The sequence below is a fragment of the Propithecus coquereli genome, unplaced genomic scaffold (assembly GCF_000956105.1).
Source record: "Propithecus coquereli isolate 6110/MARCELLA unplaced genomic scaffold, Pcoq_1.0 Scaffold206, whole genome shotgun sequence".
Taxonomy (NCBI): domain Eukaryota; kingdom Metazoa; phylum Chordata; class Mammalia; order Primates; family Indriidae; genus Propithecus; species Propithecus coquereli.
This window is the reverse complement of record NW_012145634.1, coordinates 513,434-535,793: the sequence shown is the minus strand read 5'-3', so window position 1 is coordinate 535,793 and position 22,360 is coordinate 513,434. Positions and strand designations below refer to the sequence as shown.

Here is a 22,360-nt window from a genome sequence, read left to right as displayed (position 1 = left end):
CAGAACCTGTGCCCATGTCAGATTACCTGGTATAGGGGAATTAAGGTTGCTAATCACCTGACTTTAAAATAGGGAGATTATCCTGAATTATCTGGGCTGGCCCAGGGTCGTTAGAGGGTCTTTAGAAGTAGCAGAGGGAAGCAGAGGAGGGAGCCAGAGATGGCAGCATGAGAAGGGCTCCACTGAAGCCATTCCTGGCTTCAAAGAAACAGGAAGGGGCCACGAGCCAAGGAACGCGAGTTAGAAGCTGGAAAAGGCAAAAGGAATCATTTCTCCCTTAGAGCCTGCAGAAAGGACCCACCCTGCTGACACCTGGATCTTAGCCTATTGAGACCGTGCGGACTTGCGACCTGCAGAACTGTAAGATAATAAATTGGTGTGGTTTTAAGCCTCTTACTTTGTGGAAACAGCCCCTAAAAGTATGGTGGGCCCTGGGCACTCTTCCTCCTGCCCTGATGGATGGCCAGCCGTGTACCAGCTGTTGACAGCACAAGTTGCCTAATTTCTGGGTGCTGTGAGATAGGGATTGCTTTTCCCCATGGAGCCGCCCAGCCCTGGCTGGAGAAGTGAAGCACTGGCTAGGGAGCAGGTGCCGCCTGCTGCCCACCTGAAATGAAAGGGCCGCGGTCACGGTCGCCAGGGGGCAGCAGAGGCCCGGCCCCGCCCTCCCGGAGGCCCGACTGCGCCTGCGCGGAGCCCGCGGCGGCCGGGAACGGGAAGTGGGCGGGGCTGGCCGGGAGCAGCTTGCAGGGCGCGGAGCAGTGGGGTGGCAGGTGAGGCTCGTGGGGACCCGGCGGTGAGGAAGCGCGGGGGGCGGGCTCGGGAGGCCGACCGGGCCCTGGTGAGGGTCAGGTGGGGGCCCAAGCTGCACAGGGGTGAAACAGAGCTTAGGAACCGGAGGGGCAGAATAGGGGGCCTGGGGAGGCAAGGAGGCCGAGAGGAGGCTCAGATGGGGGGACCCAGGGTGTTCAGGGGTGGAGTAGGGGTCGTAAGAGTGGGGAGAGTAGCTAGGGACCTGAGGAACCCGAGGCAAGAACGGGTGGCCGGGGAACCAAGGGCCCAGAACTGGTGGTCCATTGGGTTGGCGGGGGTGTGGCCGAGACCAGGGCTGGGTGGGGACTCTGGGCATGAGACAGAATGGGGTGCTGAAAGGTGACACGCCCCCATGTTCTGGGATCCTGCTCCTGCTCAGCGCATCCCAGCCCCCAGTGGCATCTGAGCCAGGCCCACTGCCCTGGCCTCCACCCCACCAGCCCCTGCAGGGGGTCACATCTCTCCCTGAGTACCCCCACCCCATGGCCCCCTACGTGTATTCAAGAGGAGTGAGCAGGAGGTGTGCAAGACAGATAAGCCCCAGGCATGCAGCCCTCCCTCCGGCCCCACCACTGCAGCCGTGTGGTTGCCGGCAAGCCCCTTAGCCCTCTGTGCAGTAAGGAGAAACGGCACCTACTGTCGGGATTTCAGCTCGGGGCCTAACACACTGTTGGGCCCAGTGGATGGTGGTGGGCTCCTCTGAAGCCCAAAGCCTTCCACTCTGGGGGACTGAGTGACACATGTCCTCGTGGCATTCCCTGGGGCAAGGTCTGTGGACCCAGCTGGGCTCCCACCATGGGGAAGGGAATGTGAGGCCAGCTGGCACTCTGAGGCCATCTCCTGTCATTTCTGGCCTTTACACCCGTTTCTGTCCTATAGTCAAATTTCACTCTTTCCCTCCTGCAGCTGAGGTAGAAGTGCCAGTTGAATCCTGCTTTGCCATTTCCTACCTGTGTGACCTTAGACACACAGGTGAGAAATGAGCCCAGAGCTTGTTTCATAGTCTGCGATGTGAGCTGACAGCACGTCGCGCTCCGCGTGGTTGTAAGAGGTAAACAAAATGAATACCACTTTGAAAGCTGCGAGCCTCCAGGCACTTGCATTTGTGGAATTCCTTTGAGATATCTCTTGAAGCCAGCCGTGTTTTTGAGACCTGTTTCTGCTGCCCACTGTGCTCCACAGATGGCATAGCTTTCTCTTAACAGGTGCCAGGCCTCAGCCATCACGCTTGCCACGGGCTGTGCACAAAGGGCCAGGGTGGGCTCCGTGACCTCAGGGAGCTTACACTCTCTCAAGAAAGTCAGGCCTTTCTTGAGAGAAGAGAGGTGGTGGTTGCACAACCCCGCGAATGTGCTTAGTGCTTAAAAATGGCTAAAGGGATACATACTATGTTACTTATATTTTACTACAACAAAATTTATACAGGTAGGAAAAGATCTAGAAGGATTTATGCCAAACTATTCCCAGTGGTTATTTATGAACAAAGAATTAAGATTCTTCATTGTTAGGAGGGAAAAATATTTTAACAGTGAATACAATACTTGTGTAACACTAATGATGCAGTTGCCTTTTATGAGGCAATTTGATTAGATTGCTATTTTTTTCATTGCCTGGGTTCTGAAGTTAAGCAAGACGCAACAAATGTTTTGTCTGTACCACCTGGAAAACTGCAGTTGTGACAGCTATGTGTTAGTTGAGCTTATGAGTCAAAACTGGTACACTAGAGGAAGATAAATATTTCAAATGAAAAAAAGAAAACTTTACAAGTCAGGTGTTAGCAAAAGTGCTATAGATGCCACAGACACATGGAAGGCAGGTGACGGATCCACAGGTGGGAAGATTTCTGCAGAGCCTTGAAGGATCTGAGAGACCTGTGAGGGCAAAATGAAAGAGGGGCCGCATGAGCCACAGCTTGGCCTGGCAGGGGAGCTGGGAGCCTGCGGTATTAGCTACTAGCGCAGGGCAAGGGGGGGAGGGGTCATCCTGGCGCAGTGGGCGCAGAAATCAAAGGAGCCACCAGAGAGCCGAAGCTCAAGGTCGGTGACCAACGAGGGGTGGGCCAGGGACAGGAGGGAGTCAGAAGGACTTTCCAGGATGTTGGTCACAGTTAGGGCCTAGGTAGATTGTCCAGCATGAATCCCACTAGGGACTTTGGGCAAGTCCCTTAGCCCTTCCTCTGCAGCCTGCCCTGTAGAGTGGGGACAACAGCAGGGTTGTTTGGGAGGTTAAAAGAGGAAGAGTGCTCAGAGCAGCGGCGGGTGGCAGCTGGCAGCACTGTTAGTCCCACCCCTGCGGCCGCCCCTGGTGACGAGTACAGAGGCACCAAGCCAGGAGGAGCCAGCCTCAGGTCACGGTCGGCTGGGCCAGTCGAGGCAGGTGGCACTGGAAGTTCAGGAGCCCAGCGTCCCTCCCATGCCCACCCCAGGCCCTTGATGACATACACAGCCTTGCGCATGTGTCCCTCCACCCCTGAGCCCATCACTGCTGTGCCCCAGTCAGGACACCCCTGCACTTCTGGTCCTTTCCCAGCTCTGCCTCCTCCTTGCACCCCCATCTTGCGCTTGCCAGCCGGCCACCACATGCTTCCCGAGACCGTCTCTTCCAGATGATCCCACAGGAACGCAAACCACAGCACCGTCCCCTGCCTGCCGGCACGCTCAGGGCTGCCTGTGGTTCCCCTTTGGATTAGGATTTCTCCCTCCCACTGTCCACGTGCTCTTCTCTCTTGCTCGTGTATGTGTGGCACACATAAGATTCGGGAGTTTATTAGAAAAAAGGAAGGACCGGGAAGGAAGTCGTTTCGTCCCTTACCCAGGGAAGGAAAGCTGTGTCCCAGTTTCTCTCCACCACTTGCCTTAGGTAGGCAATGCAGAAATGAACGTGCTCAGTCCCCAGCAGGCAGGATGGCTCTGGGCACTCTGCCTTTCTAGCAGGAGCAGGCAGTTGGCGCAGACCCTGAGAGTAAGCTGGCTCTTCCCCTCTGCAGACGCAGGCAGAGCTTGCACACATCGTCAGGCCCGTGCGCTTTGCCCCCTCCAGGCCCTATTCAGCATGCATGGTACAGATGCTGTCGAGGCCTGTGCCAGGCTCAGGGCAGTGGGCACAGGCACATGGCAGGGGCATGGGTCTGTAGTCCTTCAGTGCAGAGAGGAGGGGCTGCCAGCCCCGAGGGAGACAGGTGGGCTGGGGGGAGGGCTCCAGGCTCAGGAAAGAGCACCCCAAGGCCAGGAGGTGAGGAGGGGGTACCTGCATTCCAAAGTGCTCAGCAGACATCACCAGCAAGTGGGGTTGAAAGTGAAGGGTCTTGAATTCTGTGCTTGCAAGTGTGGCTTTATGCCATGGGCCTGGGTTTCTTCCACTGGGGCCCTCTGGGTATTCTTGGCAGCGAGCATGTCGTCTTTTCATTCAGATCCTAATCATAAATTCACATGAGCATATTTTGCATGGCCTGAGATTTCTGTGCCTCCAAATCACTTAGAATTACAAGGGAGCCGGGCAGCATTGCCCAGAGCTCAGGTCCCAGGTGCTGGCACATGCCTGGGAGCAACTCTGCAGGGACCACATGTCTCCCTCAGGAGCCCCAGGGAGCCAGAGTGGTTCACAGGTAGGAGGGGGACTTGGCCTCTTTCTCTGCTCACGGGTGTCTGAGCTTGCTGGGAAAGTCGTGCCGTCTCCTTGTTTTCTCGTCACTCGGCTGGGTGCCTTGTCTGGCAAGTCCTGCCCCCTCCCCGGCCCTCCTTGTCACCCCGGCCCTGGCTCCCAGCCTCTGCGCACTTCTCCCTTGCACAGCCTTCCCCTGTGCTTCCAGTGGCAGTGTCCCTCCTGCCATCACCCGATTTTTCCTTCTTTTTTTACCTGATGCCTTTTGTAACCCAGGCTGCATTTTATTTACTTCTTATGAGTAAATGTGAAGGATGACAACGAACTCAAGTCTGTCCTCATGACCTTCCGTAACAAGTGCCCCTGTATCTATGTTATTTCTATACTACTTGTATGTATCTGCTTAACATAAATTAGCTTCCGATTGCTGTTTCTGCAAGACCTCCCTGTCCCCTTGCACCAGATCCTTCATTGATGACACATTGAACTCAGCATGGAGACCCTTCCCCTCTCTCCCAGCCCCGTTTTCCTTCGTGTTTTTTATCTTTGTGCTTCTAGAAGGCTTGTTCCAGGTTAGTAATTCTCCGTCAGCTCAGCCTTTTGTGGGCCATGAGCTCCCTTCATCCTTCATCTACAGGCACAGTCTGTGGGTATTCTAAGACCGATGGTTTTGGAAGATTCTCCCTATAGCTCTGCTGGTTCTGCCCTCTCTGTTCAGCTGTCAGAACCTGGAAGGCCTCGGGAAGGGGCTGGGCTGTGAGACTGCTCCCCAAATTCTCCCTCCTAGAACTTGGGGTGCTCCTGGGACTCTCACGTCAGTGTGTCACAGGAAGAACCTCCTCGTTTTAAATCTCCCTGGGGGTAAGCGCGTGGGGCCCATTGCTGAAGACATTCCCAGCCTGGGAGGAAGCCCGAGGTAGTGTCCCTGCGTGGGAGGGGTTGGAGGGAGAAGGCGCGGGAGAGAGAAGGGCCTGTGCTGGCAGGTGGTACCCAGGTGTGCTTGGGTGTGTGTGGTAGGAAGGGGGACCTAGAGGTGACACTCTAGGGCGATGGAAGGGAGCCGCTCCAGGGCTGCTTGTGTCTGGGGGATCATGAGGGGCACCAGGCTGGGGAGAGGGGCCGGGTGTGAGTGCAGGGAGGGTGGGCGCTTCTGCGCTAGGAGAGAAGCGGATTTGGAGGCCCCATGGGAGGAGGCCCCCAGGCACCGCCTGCCTCTTTTGAGTGATAGAGGAACAGGGTGGATGGTGACAGGCTTGGGGTTCAGAATCCCTCCTGGGCCCTATCTTCCATCCTGAGACCATGGGTGAGGGGCTGCCCCTCTCCAAGCTCAGTGTTCTCATCTGTGAAATGAGGGGCTTGTCCTGGCACCCGAGCTGTCAGGGGTAACGCGTGGGGCCTGGCAGCTAGTGAGCCTTTGACATTTCTAAGGACTCGGGGAAGAAGAAACTGTGTGCCACGCCCCCCCCCCCCCCCAGCCCCTGTGGGGTTAGCAGCTCGGGACCGTCCACACTTCCTTCCAGCCAGGGCTGAGCAGGCCTGAGCCGTTGTAAGCACATACTCGCTCTTCCTATTAGAGAGCATTTAAGAGGCCCGACCCCGTCCCTGAGCAGCTCCTGTCTGTCCCGGGCTGGCCTCTGGGGAGCCCTTCCTGCCCACCCTCTGGTCTCTCCCAGACAGCTGTGGACCAGTCCCTTCTGCACATTGGCCCTCCTCTTCCTGCCCCAAGCCGCTGCTGTAGCCTGGACAGGTCCCTCTTCCCATCCGATCACCACATCCAGACTCACAAACCAGGTGGCATCACCCCATCACCTCAGCCCTCCTGGCTGCCCAGGGCCCGAGATCAGGTGGGGCCTCTTCACCTGCCTCAGTGCCTGGCCCCAGTGTGCCTGTCCTGCCTGCCTCTGGCCACACCGGCCACCCTCTGCCAGGAACACATCTTCCTTCTCTGTCACCTTTCCTTCAAGATGTGCACACAGCTTCTGGTCCTGGTGCCATCTCCTGAGGCCACATCTCTGGGTGCCCACATTTCCCCCCTTGGACCCTGGTCATGACAGCGGCCAGGGTTGTCACTCCACTGACTTGTGCCCTCTCAACCATGCGGCCCAGGGCTTGGCGTGGTGCTTGCGGCGGGAGTCAGATCAGGACACCTGCTCCCCACAGTGCTGCGCCTGTCAGCCCCTGATTCCGCTGACTGACATCTCTCCCCAGAGTGAAGACTGACGGGACCCTCATCCAGGCTGTGAGCCCCCCGGGATGCTCTGGCAATGGCCTCTGGAGCCCCACAGAAGATGGCCCGTGGCACAGAGGGGACCCAGGGCTTCCTGGACATGCTCCTGCGAGACTTCCCAGCCCCGCTGAGCCTGGAGAGCCCCATGCCGTGGAAGGCCCCGGGGACTGTGCTCAGCCAGGAAGAAGTGGAGGCCGAGCTGGTGGAGCTGGCGATGGGCTTCCTGGGCAGCAGGTAGGCCTGCGCGCCCTGGGAGGGGGCGGGAGCGAGGGGCGCAGCGTGTCTGCCGGTGCAGACCTCATTGCGGCTGCCACCCACTGCGCACATCCAGCGCCACCTCAGTCCCCGTGACGGCGCTGTCGTGTGGCTTCCCTGGGACTGCTGTAACAGAGGCCACTTAAAACTGCAGAAATTTGTTCTCTCACAGCTCTGAAAGCCCAAAGTCTGAGATCAGGGTGGCAGCAGGGCCTTGCTCTCTTAAAGCAAATGGGAGAGACTCCGTTCCGGGCCTTCCTGTTAGCATCTGGTGCCGACTTCCTGGCAGGCCTTGACTCGTGGACCCTTCCCTCCGATCTCGCCTTGGTCTCCCACGGCCTCTCCCCGTGCATCTGCTCCTTCAGGCCTCCCTCCCTGCCCGTGTCCGTGTTGCTCCTACTCACATAAGGACACCAGCCACACCGGACTAGGCCCTCCCACTGTGTGACCTCGTCTTAACCTAACTAGTTACGTTCACAAGGACTCTAATTCCAGATAAAGTCACATTCTGAGCCACTGGGGGTCGGAACTTGAGCGTATCTTTGAGGACACAATTTAACATATGACAGATGCTTAGTGGTAGGTCCTCTTTCTGTTCCGTGGCACGGACCAAGGCAGAGGTCAGTGGGTTGAGACTGGACCAAGGCCTCACTGTCAGGGCAGTGCTACCTAGACCCTGGCCACCACGACCTGAGAGGTAGCTGGAGCTGTCCCCATCATACAGGGGAAGGAAGCGGAGGTACAGAGAGGTGACACAACCAGCTTAGCAGATTTCGGGGCAGATAGAGTGGTTGTGTGCAAGCAGACTGCATGGCCGTCTCCTTAGCTGACCTCTAAAGTCCCCTCGTCCAAAGACTCTGGCTGGGCCTTGCGGCCCTCCTCCCTTCGTTTATTTCTCCATTCTGGAAGTGTTTATCCCACGAAAGACAGTGAAAGACAAGGTCTCTTCTCTGGCCCTCTCTGCTCAGACAGCAGCAGGGCCTTGGGGTCAGGTTGTTCTGTCTGGCACAGGGGTGAGAGGGCTGGCAGGCCACTCCTCATCCCTCCGAACCTAGTCCCCAGCCCTGCCCAGGGCCCCTAATCCCAGCATTGTCCTTGGGGTGTCTGCACATCCCCTGAAACCTGACATGCCCTCGGCCGTGGCTTCCCACCAGCAGAGGCTCCATCTTCATGTCCCCTGAGCTCGAGCTTCTTGTGCCAGTTGTGGCAGATCACCTTCATCTCTGCACGTCCTGCGATGACCTGTTTGCCAGGACCCTGAGGCCCCAGTAGAGGCAACTCACCCTGTGCAGCGTGAGCCTGGGCAGTGGGTGTTCCAGGGCCATATCCACGTGGTGTCCCCCACGGAGCTCAGGAAGAAATGGTGTTCCAGGGCCATGACCACCTGGGCGTGGCAAGTGCGAAGGGTATTGTTGCCTCGTTGTGAGGAAACATTTTAAAGTCAAGTGGGACTGGACGCGGTGGCTCACGCTTGTAATCCCAGGGCATTGGGAGGCTGAGGCAGGAGGATCACTTGAGCCCAGGAGTTCAAGGCTGCAGTGAGCTATGACAACACCACTGCTCTCCAGCCCCTGGGCAACAGAGTAAGACCGTATCTCTAAAAAAGTGAAAAAAATAAAGACAGGTGACGTAAAGTGAACTGGCCCCTGAGGGTGGAGCAGAGCACCCTGTCGGGGGTCCCGCACGCATGAGGGTGAGGGAGGCCCCGGGGTTCTGCTTCCCCGAGAGGAGCAGGCGGCACTCACCAGGCAGCAGGGGTGTGGTGGAGCGAGATCTGCAGCCAGGTCAGGCCTTCTGTGGGAATGACCAGGGCCCATCACTGCCTTGGGGGCTCAGGCGACAGGGAGGAAAGCCAGGCCCAGGAGGGCTGGTGTGCCTTGACCCAAACGCAGGCAAGTGAGCAGACCCTGCTCAGACAAGTCCCTGCACCCCCTCGTAACCAGAACGCTGTTGGCCGTTGATGGTCGGTGATGGGCGCGAGTGGGGAGGGGCTGAGGCTGGGTGATACCAGCTCCCCGCGGGCCTCCTTAGCCCCAAACCCACCTTAACACTCCACAAACGTGTGATAAATTACAGCACTTTAAGGTCTTATGTTTCCCAGCCATCTTAATGAATTTATTATATTTTTGTTCTTTTCTAGCATTTTGTTTCACGTACAGACATGGTTGTTCATATGTGTGGTCATCACTTGGGGCCTAAAGCTCATACATTGTCTGCACCACATCCACCTGTTCACATGCACACACACCCCACGCTGTCACGCGCCACCTCCGCGCTCTGTTCCCCATGCCCACAGCCCAAGTTTGGGCCCTTGGGTATGAAGAGCCCCGAGTACACTCGTCCGTGGGCCCCTTTGCAGATTCTGAGCGGCATCCTGTCTGAGACTGTCCAGAATCAGGTCACCCGGCTCCCGGGCGGCTCCGTGGATGTTCTGTCTCCCCCTTGCTATTACATCTCTGTGTCACATCTTCGGGTCCTCGAGCAGTGCATGCCTTACTTACTTTGTGATCGTTTATTTAATAAGTGCGTTTGCATCTCTGCCACTGGGCTGTAAACTCCTGGTAACCCCCTAGGTGAGCAGGAGTAGCATTTCTCGTTTCTCGTGTACCTGGGCCTTGCGCAAACCTCAGCCACTCCCTGGAACATCTTCTCTCCGTGTTTCAGAGCCCCACCCTGCAGGGACCAGGATTAGGGCTGACTCTGACGGTGCAGTGACTCAGGATTGAGGGCTTCCAGAGCGTGTCCACTGGTGGGGCCCGTGGATGAGGTGGCAGTTGTGTCCAGGAAGGGGATGCTGGTGGCCCATGGCCAGGCATTGTCTAGGTCCCCACAGCCGGAAGCCACTTCCCTGCCCCCAACAGCAGTGGCGGGCGGGCAGGAAGCCGAAACATGACCTCACTGGGACAGAGGGGAAACAGACGTCCCTTCTACTGAGAAAAAGGAAAAGCCAGCAGTTGGCAGGAAAGCCCCAAATAGCAGAGGAACTCATTTCTCCTCTCTTGGCTGATTGTTTTTCAAAGACAGTTTCAGAGGCTTCTCCCCTGAGTCATCCTCTCATTTTAAAGTATCAGGAATTTGTCCCAATAGATTCCTAAGACTATTGGTAGACACCTGGGACGCCCAGCCCTGCAGGACATGACCCGTCACCTGGGCCGTTGGAAGGTCCTTGCCCTCCAGTTAAAACTGAGAGTGTCAGCCCAGCAAAGAATCACCTGGCTGCCCCCAGGCTGCCTCCCATGTCCTGGGATGGACACACAGGGTAAATGCATGTCACCTGGCTTCCAGGGGCCCCTGCTGGGTAGAGCTGCAGGTTCCGGGGTCAGGATGCATTCCAGAGGCTGTACGGGCACCAGGAGGGGTGACCCCTTCCACCCCGGCTTCCCACAGACATGGTATTTGAGCCAGGTCTGGAGGGCTGGGGATGGGCGTGGAGAGGTATACGGCCACCCGACAGTCCTCCCCACTGCTCTCCTCAGCCACAGCTGGCTTCAGTGTCTCCATCCCCAAACTCCCCCCAACCTGCCCCTCAGCTTCCTTCCGCACTGCCCGCCTGCCAAAGGCCCCGGCTCAGGGCTGGCATTTCCTCCCCGCCGTGTGCTTTGGGCCTGTGGTGACCGCCCTCTACACCCCAGCCACGCCGCCTCCACTCCTCAGCTCTGTTCTCTGACATGTGGAGCAGGCGACCATGGCTTGCTTCTCAGAACTGTTCCTCCGTGGCCCCCAGGAGGCCACCCTTGGGGTCGTCCCTACTTCTCAGCCGCTCCCTGGCCCTCTTCCCCGGCCAGCGAGTTCCTGTGGGTCCCAGTCCCCCTCCGCCTTCATTCTGCAGCCGTACCTCCCACCCAGACCACACGCCACGGACCCCCAGGCCACTCAGCCTCTGAGGAACCTGAGGCTCGCCCTGGACAGGGAACCCATCACCATCCCCTGCCCTGCCTGGCTCTGTCCCCGCTGGGGTAATTAATTGCACCATGGTCCTGTCAGTTGTATAAAACAGAAACTTTGACACTGTCCCTGTGCCTCCCTCCACCCTGCCCCTGATGCCCCTCCTCCCCATGTCCCTCCTCTGTCCCGTCCTGTGCATCAGGGTCTGTGCCTGAGATATCTGCCTCCTGTTTCAGGACCAGATCTGGTGTCACCACCTCTGCCAGCCCCACCCTTCAGCCCACCCTGCACACCAGGGTCAAAGATCCCGTCTTGCCACGTCCCTCTTCGAAACAGACCACAGTCAGTGGCTCCCCATTGCCACACAGCTGGCCCACCCAGCCCGCCGCTCTCTGCCCCCAGCGCCCCCACAGCCCATCTGCCCCGGGGTGCTGGGGCTGTGCACAGCGGCTCCCTCTGCCGCGTGCGCCCACGGGGCTCAGGCCCCGGGATCAGTTTCCTGGGGACACCATACGAATGACTGGGCCGCTTAACCAATGGAAACCTATCGTTTCACAGTTCTGGAGACAAAAAGTCTGAGATCAGGGTGTTGGCAGGCCTGGTTCCTTCTGGTGGTTTGGGGCCATCTTTGCTTGGCCTTCCTTGGCTTTTAGGCTCACCCAGGGTCTCTGCCTCATGTTCACATGACATTCTCCTTGTGTGTGTGTCTGTGTCCAAATTTCCACTTTTTTATAAAGACTCCAATCATCTGAGAAGGGGCCCACCCCACTCCAATATGACCTCATCTTAACTCACTCTATCTACCATGATCCTATTTCCAATAGGGGCCCATTCTGAGGTTCTGGTTGTTAACACTTAAGCATACGAATTTTGGGGGGGACACAGTTCAACCCATAATATACCTCCCAACCCTCGGGGGTCCCCGGCTGGCGTGGATGACTCCCCCCGCCCTGGGGCACATGGACCAGGAGCCGGCATCAGCCTGGCCGCCAGGCAGTTTGCTCAGCCACTGAGGCTGAGGACACAGTTCTCACATCTCTGGGACAGCCCCCGCCCACCACCCCCAATCAGGCCCCAGTGGATGGTGTTGCATGTCTGCCTCAGTGCGTTGTGTGAGTATCCAGTCCCAGCTCCCTGAGGACAGAGGCTGCCCTGCCCATGTGGCCCCGCGGCGTGTGGGCTGGGTGCTGGGCCTGGCTCCTGCAGGGGAGGCCCGGGCCTCACTTCTCCTTTCTCATCCCTAGGAACGCTCCGCCACCTCTCGCTGCATCCTTGGCACACACGGCAGTTTCCCAGCTGCTACAGATGGACCTTTCGGAATTTAGGAAGTTGCCCAGGCAGGAGGAGGAGGAGGAGGAGACCTCTGTGACCCGTGAGTTCTCTTTCCTCTGAGGTGGCCCCAGGATTGCTTAGCAGGTGGCACAGGGTGATGTTGTGGGGAGCACATTGACGGGGCTGCAGAGGGGTGGGCCCGGGGGCACTGGTTCAGGCGGCAGAATCAAGGTGCAGAGAGTGCAGGACACAGCAGCGTGTGAGACGGGTCTGGGGGCGCAGACACCCTCCTGCGTCCACTCGCACTGAAGTTTCAGAGCAGCCCAGGAAACGAAGGCTGCTTGCCCTGTTTTACACGTGAGGAAACCAGAAAGGCTAACTCACGGTCGGGCAGCCAAGTTCAAATGCATTGCCATTCCACCTTGCTCACGTGCGCCCGGGCGGGCCAGGTCTGAGTCAGCAGGCTGGCACATGGGTTCACGGTGTGGCTTCCTCGTCCAGACGGGAGAAAACAGTGCTCAGGCCCCCTGCCTCCACTGACCCGAGTCGGGACCCTGTTGTGTGGAGACGCTCCATGAACCCCATGGGCGGGCACCAGTGGCCTCTCCTCTGTCGCCCTCCTCCTGGCCAGAGGGACCCAGAGCCGGGGAGGGAACGTTGAGAGGCTCAAAGAACCCTTTGACAGAGAATCTAATGATAAAACAGTAGGGCAAGACTTGCTTTCATTTTACTGATGATTCCTTTTTATTGTGTTTCGCCAAAGCGTTGGTTTGTGTTGGACCACAAGTCCAGGAAGTGAGAGTCGCAGGCTGCAGGGCCAGGGGGAAATTGAGGGTAGGAGCGCCCAGCCGAAATCCCCCGACAGGCACCGCGACCACGTGGTCGGGGGTTCTTTCCCTTGATGGTTCATTTCTGGCCATTTTACTCTGAACTCAGCATTGGTGCAGCGCATGTGGTGAGGGAAAGTGAGGAGCAAAGCCTGTGGCGTCAGCAGGTGCCAGGCCGTTCTCCTTGCTCTGGTCCCCTGCCCTTCTCCCTGGCTCCCGGCCCGCCCACCCCGGGAACACAGCCTGGGGGACAGCTGGCCGCAGTGACAGGCAACCATTGTTCTCCGCAGAGCCAGCAGGCGTCCAGCTGGTGGCAGCTGCTGCTCCTGGGCTGTGGCTCTGCAGCCACACAAAGAGAGCACCCCCACCGCCCAGGCCCGCTGGCTTCTCTGCCCATCCAGTGTCACCTGCTGGTGGGAAGGAGAACTGCCGCGGCTGGCACCAGCCAGGCCCGTGAACCTGCCCCTGCTCTACCTTCTGTCCTCTGTCATCGAGCCCCTCCCCTGCGGGCCTGGGCTAGTGGCCTGGATCACACCCTCCCCATCAACGTAGTCAAGTCTGTCGTCTCGACACGGTCAAGTCTGTGGACCCTGTGTCAGAGCAAGGCTGGGGATGGTGGGAGTCACCACCGCAGGGCAGAGATGTGGCTGAAACCTGTGCTACCAGCCAGCCCCTCCTTGGTGATAGTGATGGGGACAAAACTCCAGGAGCAGTTCCTGTGGGCACCAGGGCTGCAGTCTTGGCCTTGGGCGTCTGTGGGCTGGGCCTGGGCAGAGTCAAGTCTCAGCGTGTTGATGGAGCAGCGGCAACGCAGCCTGAGCAAGAGCATGAGCGGCAGCAGCAGCCCGGGCACCTCCCTGCTGGTCTCAGGCCTGCTAAGTGTCGGGAACCCGAGGTCTCCAGAGGGAGCAGAGTGGAGCCTGTGGCACAGCTGTCCACAGAGGAGAGGAAGAGGAGGGCAAGAGAGGCAGCACCATGAGGAATGGGAATCTCCCGCTGATTGGCGGGATGTGTATGTTGCTACTTAACAAATTTCCCCAAAGTGTGCTGGCATAAAACAAACGCACGGGTCGGACGCACGTGGAGCTGCCTCCCCTGAGCCGGACCCGCTGGCATCCATTCTCGGGCCCCGTAGTCTGGCCCTGCCAGGCCCTAGGTTCTTGCCGAGTTCTTGAAGGGGCCCTCGTGCGGGGTGTGGTGGCAGCAGCCAGCTCTAGACACCCCCACCCCACCGTGCTTCGCGTATTCCCTGTGGCTGTCTTCCTGTGGCCTCCTGTGCACACAGACCCCTCAGGCTCATGGCTCTTCCTAGGTGGTGGCCCCTCCAGCCTCGGCCGGGCTGCTTTTCTCCACAGCCGCCACCAGAGAGCAGGAGCTCTTCCTTCTCTCAATTCCCCGTATCCTTCGGGTGTGGCCCTCGACACTTGGGTTCTGCCCTGTTTTCAATTACTTGACCCTGAGCCCCTCAGGTGACTGGCCCTGCCTCACCTGTGCATGCCACACACACCTGGACCGGCAGGAGTCCCAGGAGGGCTCTGTGCACAGAGGTGACTGAGTCCCTGCAGCTCCTCTGGACCTGCTCCTTGTTCATCTTTCCTTTGGAAGCTGGCCTTCCATGGGATTCAGGGTGTATTTATTGTAACGTAACAAATTGCCCCAAGACGTAGTAGCTTGAAACAACAGACACTCATTCTCCCACAGTCTCTGTGGGTCTGGAAGCTGGGGGGAGCTTAGCTGGGTGGTTCTGGCCCAGGGCACCTCACACAAAGTTGTGCCCACCCGGTGCCAGCTTGCTGGAGGAGCCTCTTTCGAGGTGCTGCGGACACTCGGCTCCTGGCGGGAGGTGTCAGTTCCTTCCCAGGTGGACTCTTCGCAGGGCCGCCTGAGCATCCTCACAGCATGGAGCTGCCCTCCCTCAGATCGAGCGATGAGACAGGGAGAACACTGGGAAGCCTCAGCCCTTTTCACTGTGCAGTGTCTGAAGCCGCACGTGGTCACTTCCACGCTGTCCTGTTCAGCAGCAGCAGCTCACTAAGTCCCACGCTCACGGGGAGGGCATCGAGCGCCGCATCTCGGAAGGAGACATATGAAAGAACTTACGGACATTAAAGCCATCACACAGGGCTGACACTTGTAATGGAACCTGGGAAAGTATTAAAAAGTGTACCGAGGCCAGGCGCGGTGGCTCACGCCTGTAATCCTAGCACTCTGGGAGGCCAAGGAGGGTGGATCGCTCAAGGTCAGGAGTTCGAGACCAGCCTGAGCAAGAACGAGACCCCGTCTCTACCAAAAAAAACTAGAAAGAAATGATCTGGACAACTAAAATATATATATAGAAAAAATTAGCCGGGCATGGTGGCGCATGCCTGTAGTCCCAGCTACTCGGGAGGCTGAGGCAAAAGGGTTGCTTGAGCCCAGGAGTTTGAGGTTGCTGTGAGCTAGGCTGACGCCACGGCACTCACTCTAGCCAGGACAACAAAGCAAGACTCTGTCTCAAAAAAAAAAAAAAAAGTGTACCGAGGGAACACGTCACCCATGGAACTGCCACCCACAGACCCCACTGCTGATATTTTGGTCGCATGCTGTTCCTGCCTTTTTTTACCCGCTCTGGGCCCAAGTGGTTTTTTATGTGCTTGTGATTAAACTGCATACGTAACTTTCTGTCTTCCTGTTTGCACTTACTATCATGATGTAAGCATTTTACATGCTTGAAAACTTGGTAAAAGTCCATTTTTGTCTTATCTTTTTGTTTTTTTTAATTAGACTTTTTTTATTGAGATAGTCACAGCTGCACACACGGTTGTAAGAAATAAGGTGAAGAGGCCAGGCGCAGTGGCTCACGCCTGTAATCCCAGCACTCTGGGAGGCCGAGGCAGGAGGATTGCTTAAGCCCAGGAGTTCAAGACCAGCCTGAGCAAGAGTGAGACCCCATCTCTACAAAAAATAGAAAAATTACCCAGGCACAGTGGCTTGTCTATAGTCCCAGCTACTGGGGAGGCTGAGGCAGGAGGATCGCTTGAGCCCAGGAGTTTGAGGTTGCTGCGAGCTATGATGACACCACTGCACTCCAGCCGAGGCATCAGAGAGAGACCTTGTCTCAGAAAAAAAAAAAAGATGAAGAGATCCGTGTACACTTTACCCAGTTTTTCCCGTGGTAACATTTTGTAAAACTATAATAAAATATCACAACCAGGGTCTTAACGTAGTCAAAATACAGAACAGTTCAATCTCTGCTCTGTCTCCATCAACAGGGATCCCTCATGTTACCCTTTCATGGCCACCCTGACGCCACCTCCGCCCACATTCCCCTTCCCTAACTGCTGGTAAACACTCATCTCCATTTCTAGAATTTTGATATTTCAATAAAGCAAACTGACATGGTGGCTCACACTTGTAATCCTAGCATTTTGGGAGGCCAAGGCAGATGGATTGCCTGAGGCTGAGAGTTCAAGACCAGCCTGAGCAACATAGGGAGACCCCATCTCTACAAAAAAATTTTTAAAAATTAGGTGGGCGTGGTGGCACACACCTGTAGTCTCCACTACTTGGGAGGCTGAGGTGGGAAAATTGCTTAAGCCCAGGAGTTTGAGGTTGCTGTGAGCCATGATGATGCCACTGCACTCCAGCGTGGGTGACAGAATGAGACCCCATCTCTAAAAAAACAAAAACAAACAAAAAACTCCACAACGAATGCTTATAAACGTGTGGCTTTGGGAGATTGGCTTTTTTCACCCGAATAATTCTCTGGAGCTGAAACCAGGTTGGAGTTCATTCCTTGCTTTGCTGAGTAGTGTTCCAAGGTATGGGGCGACCACAGTTTGTTGAGCCATTCACACGTTGAAGGACGTCTGGGCTGAGTCCAGGTTGTGGCTATTACAGATAAAGCTGCTGTGAACATGTACAAGTTTTTGTGTGAACATAGTCTTCATTTTTCTGGGATAAGTGCCTAGGAATGCAATTACTGGGTTGTGTGGTAGTTGCATGTTTAGTTATGAAAATCATTTTTAATAGCAGCTTAATTCATCATCAAGGGAACAGGCCATAATTTACTTTTCATTCCTCTGTCATTGGATATAGATTGTTTCTAATTAATGGGCAATTTAAAATGATTCTATACTTTGTCCTGAAGTATTTTTTTATTTTCGATGATTCCTTAGGGTGGGTTCCCCTGAGTGGAGTTGCCTCATCATGGGGCGGGTGCCTTCCGTGACATAGTGCCAAACCAGACATTCCTAATTGTGATGACAGACTCTGCCAGGTGTAGCTTGTTAGGTTGGGGCTCAGAATGTGCGTGGAGGGGACGGCTGGTGGTGGGGGCTGCCTGGAGAGCTGAGGCTGCCTGGACAGCAGGGACAGGGCAGCGGGAGCCTCAGCTGGCTGGGTGGCCACTGCCCTGACCCTCCCTCCGTCGTGCCCATCAGTGCTGGATGCCCAAGGCCTGGCACGGAGTTTCTTTAACCTGCTCTGGGAAGTCGCCAGCCAGTGGCAGAAGCAAGTGCCGCCTACTGCCAGGACCTTGCCGCGACAATGGCTGGTGTCCATCCATGCCATCCGGAACACTCGCCGCAAGATGGAGGACCGGCACGTGGCCCTTCCTGCCTTCAACCAGCTCTTCGGCTTGTCCGTGAGTGCTCCCCCTGCAGGGCCCTGGGGACAGCTTTCAGGGGGCCGGAGCAGGGGCTGGGGGCCCCTGGGTGCCAAGGACAGCTGCCCACCAAAGCCCAGGCCAGGGAGACACTCATCAGTTGCCTTCTCAAGGCTGAGGTGCAGGCAGCTCTCAAAGCCCTTCCCAGGGGGTCTGGGAGGCCCGGTTCACCATCCCAGCGCCAAGTTCTCCCCAAGCCCAGGATTGCAGAGCTCTGCTCGGCCTCTGGCACTAGGAGCCATCTGGGGCACCTCCCCTCGTTTTATGCTGGTAGCAACGGGACGCAAATGGTAACTGAGGGCTCCCAAGGGCCACCCTCTTCCAAGTCTCTCCGCTCACAGTGCAGGCGCCAGGCTGCCCTGCTGCAGGCGAAGGCCCCTGCCAATTCTTCCAGACCCCTCCTCGCCCAGTGCCTGGGCCCCACCCCACGCAGGAGCGACTGGTACGAGGCCAGCAGGTCTGTGACTCCCACTGCCTTCCCCGCAGGACCCTGTGGACCGCGCCTACTTTGCCGTGTTTGACGGTCACGGAGGGGTGGACGCCGCGAGGTACGCCGCTGTTCACGTGCACGCCAACGCTGCCCGCCAGCCAGAGCTGCCCACAGACCCGGAGGGAGCCCTTGGGGAAGCCTTCCGGCTCACCGACCAGATGTTTCTCAGGAAAGCCAAGCGAGAGGTGAGAACGAGCAGCCGGGCCTCGGGTGAGTTTAGAGGCCGGTGGAGAGTCCCAGCCTCTGCCAAAGGAAGGAAACCCAAGTGGTCGTTGCTGCCAGAAGGTCCTCACTGGGCGCTGCTGGAGATCACATCATTTCCTTCTCATAGTGAGGGGGGCTCATTCTCATGGGAACAGAAGTAGCACAAAGCCTGTCCCGATCCTGCACGCTGGGCCCCTTGGCCACAGGGACCTGCCCTGCCGCAGAGGGTCTGCGGGCCGTGTGGGGAAGGATAGCCTGTTTTAAAATGTTCCCAGGATTTTGTTTTAATTGGGTATGGCAAAGTGACAGACACAGAGACCAGTGCCTTGAAACAAGAGTTTATTACTTACAGTTCCGAAGGGGAGGGGCATGTCATGCCATGCCACGCAGGGCCACCAGGGAAGCTCCAGGGTCAGGCAGGAGTGAGAGGGGAGGGGGTAAGCTTGGCCGGAGCCTTCCTGTCCCCCGTGCCCAACCTCTAGGAGTTCGCCAGCCCTGGGAGGGCAGTCTCTCCACATCAACAAGGCCCCGGGGTGTGTAGAAACATCATAAAGTACAGGAAGTGAAAACACAATCCGTACACCACCCACTTCCCCTTGCTCTTATAGGCGGGGTCCCAGCAGGCCACTGGTGTCTGCAGGGGACATTGCTTTCCTCAAGGTTTATAGCCATGTGTAGATCGAGGCCTTTGTCTCTGAAAGAAGAAAGAACACAGACACAACAGCCCCTTCCCCTGTGAGCTTCCCCTCTGAACCCACCTGCACAATTTCCCGGGGTCTTCCTGGCAGCCCTGTGAGGTGGAGATTAATATTGTGCCCATTTTGGACATTGGGAAACTGAGGCTCTAACTGCCCCAGTGGGGAGACATGCGCCATCGTCACACGCCCAGAGCACAGACCTTAATGGAAACCAGCAGAACCAGACTTTGCGTCTCAACTGAAACCACGCAATGTCCCCAGCTGCACAGGGGAGCCCGGCGAAAGGCTGACACCCCGGGAGGTGACAGGGCTGCCTCTCGGAGTAGGGAAAGGATTCTCCAAAGCAGGTATTCAGTGTATTATTTTCCTTAAACAGCTGACATGGAGTAGGCTGTGCACACTTCACATACGCAATCTGGCGTTTGGGTTTATGCAGTATGTGCACTGTGACCCCCTCACCGCAGTGACCGACACGTTCATCACCTCCAGAAGCTCCATCTGCCCTTGGTCGGCCTTTGCCCTCCCGCCCTTCCCTGCCCACTCCCCAGACAGCCACTCACCTTCCTTCGGACACCACAGACGAGTTTGCATTCTCCAGAGTCCGATATGAGCCGGACGCTACAGGACGTGCCCTTCTTTCACGCGGTGCAGTCATTACGAGAGTCTTCTTGCCGTTGCACAGCTCAGGGGCTCAGTCGCCTTCGTTGCTGAGGTTGTTCGGTCTGGACAGTGTGTGCCCACGGGGGGTGCCCAGCCCCACCTCACACCGCGTGGGCCCTCTCTCCCCACAGCGGCTGCAGAGCGGCACCACAGGTGTGTGTGCGCTCATCGCAGGAACAACCCTACATGTCGCCTGGCTGGGGGACTCCCAGGTCATCCTGGTGCAGCAGGGGCAGGTGGTGAAGCTGATGGAGCCGCATAGACCTGAGCGACAGGTAAGAGGCTCCCTCCGTCCAAGGCCAGGAAGTTCCCAGGCCCCACCATGCTGGGCCTTTGCGGGGAACCCAGTCTGGACACCTCGGGAAGTGCTGATCCTGGCACCCTCCAGAGGGAGGGCTCCCCTGCCCACGTGAGTGGCCAGGGGTCTCAAGTGAGCCCTTCCTGAGAGCTCTGTGGGTCCTCTGCCCCGACAGCAGCCCAGGGAGTGCGGTCACTCGGCCCAGTGCAGAGTCCCAGCAGGCACGCGGGCAGGGAGCAGCCAACCACAGGCTGTGGGTGAGGAGGGCCCTGGGAGGAGGTGACACTGCACAGGGCTGGAAGGAGCCAGGCTTAGGGCTGTGCCGGCACCCTGGGACTCTGCGGTCACTCACCTGCCTGGGCCTTGGAGTCTTCACCCAGATGTGAGGAGGAGGATCTTCCTCGGAGCACATCTCACAGAAATGTCCAGTTGACCTGTCCCCTGAGGTCAGATCGCTTGCATTTGGATGTCAGGGGGTGCCTGTGTGACCCCACCAAACCCCACACTCTCACACGCTGCTCTGCAACGGCTGCTTTCACTTCCTTGCACCTGGTGGGCAATGCCATGTCCGCACGCGGAGCTCCCGTGCTGTCTCGGGCTACGCGTCGTTCTGCTCATCATCGTCCCCTTGGATAGACACTGAGACCTTTTCAGTTTTTGGTGCTAAAAACAACACAGCAGCACATGACTTTGTGCGTGAGGTTGTTCAGAGGCAAGTGTTTCTGAAGGACACGTCCCTGAAAGTGGGACGGTGGTTGGAGCAGATGCATGCGCAGTCCGGGTGGATTTGCCAAGCTGCCTCCTTGGGCTGTGCCGGCCTGTGTGGCGCAGGGCACCAGGAGGGTCCCTTTCCCTAGGGTCCCACCAACCCGCGGGATTCTGCCTAGTTGAGAGAAGAGAAGGCTGTCTCAGGGCAGCTGCTGAGTTTGCTTATCCGTTCCAGAGTGAGCTGGAGCATCCTTTCAGGAGTTAGAGATCATTCACATTGCGTTTCCCGTGAACGCTCTGTTCCTGTCCCGTGCCTGTTTTTCTTACCAGTTTGTAGGCACCTTATTTATATTAGAGAAGTTAGCTCCCGGTCTGTGATGATTTGCAAATGTTTCCCTATTTGTTGTTTCTCTTTTGTCTTTGTGTACAAGGTTTTGCCGGGTAGAAGCTTTGTCTTTACCAGACGCTGGTCGCCCTGACAGTCAGGGATAGCAGCGTCCCTGGGCCTCTCGCCGCAGCTCGCAGTCTGGGCTGAGCCTCCTACACATGCTCTCCCCATTGTACAGAGGAGAAAACTGAGGCTCAGAGAAGTCCAGTCACTTGCCGAGAGCTCACAGCCACGGTGGCAGGCAGACTGCCTGTCCGCTGCCACCACCACTGGGGAGGGATTTGGTGCTTGCTCCCTTGGTGAGCTCTCCTCCCCAAAACGTGCAGCCAGGTGAAATGTGGCCAGGTTAGGACAAGACGCAGACTCTGCTCAGGGTGCTGGGCCCCTGCCCCAGCTGCCCACACCCCTGCAGGCTCAGCGTCCGGTGCCACCTCTGAAGCCCGGCAGGGACTTTTTTCCAAACACTGCCTGAGCCCTGCAGTGCGGCCCATGGCAGAGAGCACAGACCAATGGCCTGGGGTGGTCCTGGCTCTGCCCTACAGATCTGTCACACCAGGAGGCTTCGGGAGAGGACCAAGTGCCCGGTGCTCGTGGAGTGCTGAGGTCGCTGCCTGCATAGGAGCAGCACACAAATGTCTTTTCCTCGTTGCTCTGCAGCCCACGGGGCATGCAGAGACGAACTGCCAGCTGGTCAGCTCCCTCCCGGCCCTGCCAGCTTCCCACCAGGCTCAGGTCCTCGCCCCATGATCCTGCTCACGGCCTGCCCCCGACACGGAGGAGTAATCCTGGCAGAGGTCCTCCCACAGAAACAGGCGTCACCACGTCAGTTATGAGGGTGGGAAACTGGTGACAACCTGGCGAGCTTCAGCGAGGGTCCAGCAGCTGCCGAAAGCAGCTCCACGGAGTATGCGGGGCCCCCGCGCAGCCCTGCCTTGTTCCGCAGCTGTCAGAGCAGAGGCTGTCCCGCCGCCGGGCTCCGATCAGGCCACACCTGTTTGGCACCTACTCTACACAAGGTGCTTTGCCGAGGCAACGAGGTGACAAAACAGGACCCACTTCCTGCCCCCAGTGCCTCGCAGTCGGATGGGGGTGAGGTGGGCAAGAGCGCGGGGCACAGGCAAGGTGCCAGGAGGATGCGGCAGAGAAGCAAAGCTAGTGGGGCCTGGAGCCAGCCCCTGAAGGCAGGTGCGACTCCAGTGGACCCTGGGGAGAGGCCAGGAGGAAAGGGCAGGTCCAGCCAGAGTCAGTGAGCGAGGGACTCACAGGGGACTAGGAAGAAGACACCGACCCAGGCTGGGCGCGGTGGCTCACGCCTGTAATCCTAGCTCTCTGGGAGGCCGAGGCGGGCGGATTGTTTGAGCTCAGGAGTTCGAGACCAGCCTGAGCAAGA

The 22,360-nt window shown here is 57.7% G+C and overlaps 1 protein-coding gene across 1 annotated transcript in view; it reads left to right on the top strand.

Annotated features, from left to right (window-relative positions):
• The first annotated feature begins 739 nt into the window (after positions 1-739).
• The window catches only part of PPM1F (protein phosphatase, Mg2+/Mn2+ dependent, 1F), a 26,379-nt gene continuing 4,758 nt past the window's right edge, over positions 740-22,360 (top strand). The window contains exons 1-6 of the mRNA XM_012644144.1: positions 740-773; positions 6,622-6,874; positions 12,025-12,152; positions 17,301-17,503; positions 18,011-18,199; positions 19,708-19,851. Coding sequence (XP_012499598.1) covers positions 6,678-6,874; positions 12,025-12,152; positions 17,301-17,503; positions 18,011-18,199; positions 19,708-19,851 — 861 coding nt within the window. The 5' untranslated portion in view covers positions 740-773; positions 6,622-6,677. The remainder of the gene's footprint in view (positions 774-6,621; positions 6,875-12,024; positions 12,153-17,300; positions 17,504-18,010; positions 18,200-19,707; positions 19,852-22,360) is intronic.